Genomic DNA, 6,092 nt, shown 5'->3' on the forward strand with positions numbered 1-6,092 from the left:
TGGATGGATGGGTGGATGGATGGATGGAGGATGGATGGATGGATGGAGGATGGATTGATGGATGGATGGATGGATGGATGATGGGTGGATGGATGGGTAGATGGATGGAGCTAGTGAAAGACAAGGTGTCCATACAAACAGAAGAGGGATGCTGAAGGCAAAACCAACCCCATCTCTACCCTGACCATGCAGATGCATCTCATCCACTGCTCTTTATTGCTACTGGCTGCAGCCCGTGGGTCCACCCGGTGCCCATGGGTGGGTTTCAGACGGGGTTCCCCCTCCTCTCTCTGCTGTGGGGCTTTCTCTGCCCTGCGGTGGTGAGAGGTGGGGCAGGCGGCCGTGGGATGACACTGGGCGCTGCTCCAGCAGCCTGGGTGTGCCTGGGGGGAGCACAGGTGTCAATGCAGCCACTTGAAGGCCTCGGCTTTGGGGTCAGGATGGGCACTGGGTCCAGGACCCGTCCTGTTCCATGCCAGTCTTCACGCTCCCATTCTGCCCACACCCCAATCCCCCATCCCACCCTGCCAAGCTGTGAACACAAAGCCTCCCATCACCCCAACCTGCTGTAGGACACCTCGGTGCCCTCCCCACCCCGATGTCCCCTGGCCATACCTGGCCGGCTGAGTGGGGACAGGGCGCTCTGGGGCCGCACGGGCAGGAAGTTGGTGTCCTGAGCACCCCAGTGCCTGGGGGACAGCTTGGGCTTATCCCTCGGTGAGCCTGTAGGAGAGACCAGAGGAGGGGGGACATGAGAGCGGTTGGGGTCCCCACATTGCAGATTTAGGGTCAGCAGGATCACCCCACACCCCAGCTGTACCGTCCTTCCCTGCGAGGGCAGGCAGCTGAGCGTCCCACCGGCCCTTGTAGATGTGCCCATCCTGGCCCAGCAGCTGCATCTCGCCGTGCTGGGAAGGAGAACAGGGAGCAGTGCCAGTGCTGGCTGCACAGCTCAGGCAGGAGCCCCCCAGCACCGTGGGGACCGTGCTCCCAGCTGACCCAGAGCTCCCAGAGCATCCCCACCACCCCTCAGACATCTCCCCAGGCAGCCTGCAGCTGTCTGTGAGGATTCAAGAGGTGTTCATGGAGCACAATGGTAGAGCGAGCTGTGTGAAACGCCCATATGGATGCAACTTCCCCCTCCATCTGCCCATGTGCAGCTCTCCCTGGGGAAACTGAGGCACGCTGATGCTCAGCGTCCCCTCCCAGAGTTGCTCAGCCTCAGATCCCTGCCCCCTCGGTGATCCCACATCCCTCCTTCCTTAGTGGTCCCAGATCCCTCCCTCCATGAGGCCCTAAACCTCCACCTCCACGGCCATCCCATTTCCTACCTCCTTGGTGATGCCGCCATGGGGTTGAGGCGGCGTGGGGCCGTAGGCTGGGAGGTGCGGGGGCCGTGGGCAGCGCTGCAGTGGGTGGATGATGGTGTGCTGCCCCCCGCAGCGCCGCGGCACCTGCAGGAACCCAGACAGGGGCCCCTGCTCCCTGCGGGGCGGGGATGGATGCTCAGGGCTGGGACCACCTCTGTGCCACAAATGATCCCCTTGTCCCTACGTCCCCCACCTGTGGCCTTGCTCCGGCTGGAAGATGGCACGGGGACGCACGGTGACACGGGAAGGCAGCGGTGGCAGCGGTGGAATGGTCACAATGTGCCTGGAGGACAGAGAGAGGGGGACGGGGGGCAATGAGCCACGCTGCCCTGCGGCCATCCCCCAGGGTGTCCTGCAGGTGTGTGCCCCCCCTGGGGGTGTGACCGCATGCCCTGCTGCCAGCTCAGAGCCGGGTAGGACAGCACAGGGCAGGGTCCCACCTCCAGCACCCACCCAAACCCAGGGACGCCCCAGAACTCACGGTCCAGGCACCAGCATGTGCAGGGGACGGTCGCAGGACACGCAGTGGAAATGGGCCAGCAGCTGCCTGCAGGGAGATCAGGGGTCGGTGGCAGCATCGAGTGCTGCAGGAGGGATGGATTCTTGGGGTCCTGCCTGGGAATGTGGCTGCAAAAGGGGGCACTCGGGGTGCCACGAGTCCCATGGGTCCATATATTCCATGCATCTCTCCTGTCTCTAGGAGCCTGGGACAAATTCTGCCACCTGAATCCCAAGGAAACCAGCAAAGGGGTAATGGAAACCCTGGCTGTGCTGTGAGGTCTGTCTGACAGCGAGCGTGGCAAATTTAAGGGCCTCATGTCGTGATCCTGTGTTAAATCCCTGCCCCAAGCTCCTCGATGCAGCAAGGAGGCACACAGGGCTGTGTGCAGGAAAAAAAGAACAGGCAGAAAAAGGCACAAATTCCATCTCCACATGGAGAGAGCCTTCCCCCCCGCTGTCCCCAGTGCACCCACTTCCGAATCCCTGCAGCATCATCAGCCTCCACCCGCGGTGTTTTGTCCTTGAGCTGCTTCAGGATGCTCCTCCAGCGCTCCTCCAGCTGCTGCCGCAGTGGGGCCAACTCCAGGCGATCCAACTGGGGGTGGGCACAGAGCCTTCGTGTCCCCATCAGCGCCACCAGAAGGAGGCAGGAGGGACGGGGAAAGGCAGGAAGGGTGACCGTGCTCAGTGGGTTGCTCAAAGCCCAGCTGTGCCCACTCCTCCTGCGGCGGGGACGACCCTCCCTGTACCTTGGAGTCCAGCTCCTCAATGAGCTTCTGCTGGACCTGGTGCCAGTCCTGCTCCTGCCCCGTCACCTTGCTCAGCATCTCCCCGATCATTCCGTTCAGCTGTTCCATGGCTGCATCAAACTGGGCACAGCTGACTTTGCCGGCCAGGGCGGCTCTGTCGGCTTTCTGGGATGGGGAGATAGCAGAGCACCATGAGGTCCTGGCCCTGTCACTCTCCCTTCCCACACTGCAAAGCACAGGGATGCTCTGACATCTTACCACGTCGATCTCCAGCACAAGCTCCTCTTTGTCCACCTTCTCCTTCTCCAGCCTTTCCAGGGACTGGAACAGAGCCTGCAAACACAGAACGGCCCCGCTCACAGCCACCTCCCCTGCTCCCCTACACCTCTGTGATTTCTGTAGGGCTATAAGCAGTGGGGCTGCCCTCAGGATGCTTCAAGCCCCACCTCAATGTCCCTCTGCCTCTGCTGGCGGTCATGCATGAGGTTCCCAGTGACAGAGCTGAGCTTCTCGCAGTCCCCTTGCACCTGAGTGACGGCAGCCTGGATGTGCTTCAGCAGCTCCTCGTCCAGCTTTGGGGAGGAAGACAGCAGCCCAGCGCCGTGTGAAGGACGCACGACGGGAGCCACGCAGAGCAGACACAGGTTATCGGGCCGGAGGCTGCGACACCAAACCCAAACTCGCCCCAAAGCAAACCGGGGTGGGGTGCAGCACTTCCCTACCTGCTCCCTGCCCACCCGCTGCCTGCCCGCCTTGCCCGCCGCCTGCCGTGCTGACACCGACTCCACCAACTCCTGGAGCTGCTCGTAGCGCTGCAGCAGCCGCCCCAGCTGTGCCCCCACATCCGTGCTGCACACCGGGCACGGGGCCTCATCCTGCTCTGCGCTGCTGGGGGGCTGCGTGGTGCTGCCCAGCACGGAGCGCAGCTCGTCCAGCTGTAAGGGAGAGGGGTGCTGTGGTGGCCCCGAGGGCCGTCCCTACAAGGGTGGCTCTGTGTCCCCTCCTCGCATCCCCACCTGCTCCTGCAGGCCGTTGGCAGTGTCGGCCACCAGCTGCTCCAGCGTGGCTTTGGCTGCATCCTGCTTCTCCCTCAGCTCCTTCAGCTCCCTCCTCATTTCCTGCAGCGCAGACCTAGCCAGCAGGATGGGCGCATGGATGGAACCCCCTCCTGGCCCTCACCCCCAAACTGTTTTGCTCTCGGGAGCAGCAGACCCTCTCTCATTTTCTTACCCCAGCTGCAGGCTGCCGTCCACTTTCCCATCGGCCCCCATCACCCTCAGCTTCCCGAAGGCGTCCTGCAGCTGCTTGATCTGGGAACAGCAGTAGCACGTGGTCCATGTGTGTGGCTCCTTTGGTGACCTCTCCCTGCCCACCCCAGCGCTGCTGCCCGCTCACCTTCTCCTTCTCTCCATGCAGGTCGCTGGCCATGCCCTGCAGTGCAGACACGCGGCGCCGGAGGTCGGTCAGCACGCTGGCGATGCTCTCCTGGCCTGGAGGGATGCGATGCCATCAGGGTCTGGCTCCAGCTGCGACCAAACCTCACCTCCAGGTGTTCCCATTGAGAAACCCCCTCCAGTTCAATGGAGAGAACGCAACCCGCTGGGCTGAGCCCCCAGACCTCCATCACCACCACCCGTAGGGCCCAATGTGCTCCCACCTTCCTCCAGGAAAGGCAGACGCAGCTCCTCCAGCTCGGTGCGGTCTGACTTTGTGGCCTCCAGCTGGGCCACCCGCTCCTCCAGGGCACTGCAGAGGTGGCTGAGCTGCTTGAGAGCCTCCGCTGTGCCCACGTCCTGGCCAGAGACCTCAGGCATTGCCAGCCCTCGTGCAAGGGATGCGGAACCGGTGTCGATGTCAGGGGACGTCTCAGCTCCCAGAGCAGTGGGTGATAAGAGCTGCAAAGCTTCATCTCTGCCCTTGGAGCGTACATCATCCACCCCTGCCCCCATGGCACCGGGGGTGGCTTTGGAGGGGACGGTCTGAGTGTGAGGTGCTGTGCTGGGGGGGGATGGCTGAGCCCCCACTGCTCCTCCTTGGGACCACGGGGGTGCTGGCTGTGTCCCCAGGGTGCCAGGGGACCCTGGCTGTGTCCCCAGGGTCATGGTCTGTGCACCAGGGGACCCCGGCTGCATCCCTGGAGTGGTGACCTGGGTGCCAGGGGACCCTGGCTGTGTCCCTGGGGTGGTGGCAGTGGCACCAGCTGTCCCTGCTTGATCTGAGGCAGTGCCTGCCCACTTCTCAGGGGTCTGTGATGCCCTCCTCATCTTTGCTTGTGCCCCCAGGGAATCCGGCTGTGTTCCTGAAGTCTCTCTGCCAGCCGTGGGCACAGGCTGTGTCCCCGGTCCCCCTGCAGGTCTCCTCAGGCCGTCCTTATGTTGGGTGTCATTATCAGACTCAGAGGATTCAGAGGATGAAAGTTGGTCCCTGTCAGCTCCCTGGGAAGAAGAAACCATGGGAAGAGAGCCTGTGGGCAGGCTGAGCCTTGGGGTGGGGACACGAGGAGCCACTGTGACTGGGGACATGGGGAGCACTGTGCCGTGTGCCCTGGTACATCCACTCCTACCAGCACGGGCTCAAGGTGCTTTTGTGGCCGTCCCACATCGCTGTCTGACCTCGCTCCATCACGGCGGCCCCACTGCTGTGCCGTGGTGTCCTGGCCGTCCTCCTGAGAAGGCAGCACAGAGCAGGGATTTAACGGGACCACCCCAAAGGGATTCAGGCTGGGTGTCCTCACCCACAGCCCAACTGGGTGGGGAGCGAGCAGGGGTGCAGCAGTGGGGCGATGTGGAGTGGGGCAGGGCTGGATGGAGGGGATGGGGGTGACTCACCAGGCCCAACATCCCCTTAATCATCCGCAGGTCCTCTCCCATTTGGGATTGCGCTGCCTTCATCCCACCGAGTTCCTCGAGGAGGTCCTGGGAGAGGGGCACAGCGTGGAAGGGAGAGGAGGTGGGGAACCCCACAGCCGTGTGGGGGCCTCTTAGTGCCCAGCTGCATCAAACCTTGGTTTGAGACCAGCAAAATCCAGTCTACGGAACGGCACCCTGCAAAACCTTTACCTTGGAGCCCCTGAAGTCATCGCTATCCTTTCCCTCGCCCTCCTCCTTCAGCGCATCAGGGGCTGTGGAGCTGCTCGCAATGCCCCGCTGCTCGGGACGCTCCCCGGGTGCCGCTGCCCGCCCCGCGGCCGGGAGGTGCTGCATTCCCAGGTGCTGCAGCATGGCGCGCAGCAGGCTGTGCAGCGCATTGAAGTTGACGGCCCCGATTTCGGGCGTCCCGATGGCCGCGTCCAGCAACTCGGATAGACTGAGCGAGGCCATCGCCGTGAGGAACGGAGAGCGGCCTGCGGGGGTCGAGGGGCGTCAGGGCGAGCGGGCACAGCGCCCAGCGACTGAATCTCACCCGTAGCAGAAGGCGGGCAGCGCAGCGCCCCCCGGGGCAGGGCTCCGGTTGTAGGGGAGCCCTCTTTAGC

General features: G+C 63.5%; 1 protein-coding gene across 1 annotated transcript; it reads right to left on the minus strand.

Moving 5' to 3' along the window:
• Positions 1-62: 62 nt before the first annotated feature.
• Positions 63-5,940, minus strand: LOC122166946 (glutamine-rich protein 2-like). Its single transcript, XM_042831083.1, has 18 exons — positions 5,680-5,940; positions 5,449-5,535; positions 5,184-5,285; positions 4,278-5,055; positions 4,016-4,110; positions 3,851-3,930; positions 3,637-3,751; positions 3,343-3,555; positions 3,067-3,192; positions 2,879-2,953; positions 2,621-2,785; positions 2,345-2,466; positions 1,852-1,917; positions 1,564-1,653; positions 1,332-1,485; positions 821-908; positions 616-723; positions 63-383 (listed from the first exon to the last, which is right to left on the minus strand). Exons 1-18 carry the CDS (start codon positions 5,938-5,940, stop codon positions 220-222), a joined length of 2,889 nt encoding a protein of 962 aa, XP_042687017.1. The 3' UTR covers positions 63-219.
• Positions 5,941-6,092: the final 152 nt, after the last annotated feature.

Source organism: Centrocercus urophasianus, unplaced genomic scaffold, assembly GCF_019232065.1.
Source record: "Centrocercus urophasianus isolate 14NV4802_14NV808 unplaced genomic scaffold, USGS_Curo_1.0 seq_340, whole genome shotgun sequence".
Lineage (NCBI taxonomy): Eukaryota > Metazoa > Chordata > Aves > Galliformes > Phasianidae > Centrocercus > Centrocercus urophasianus.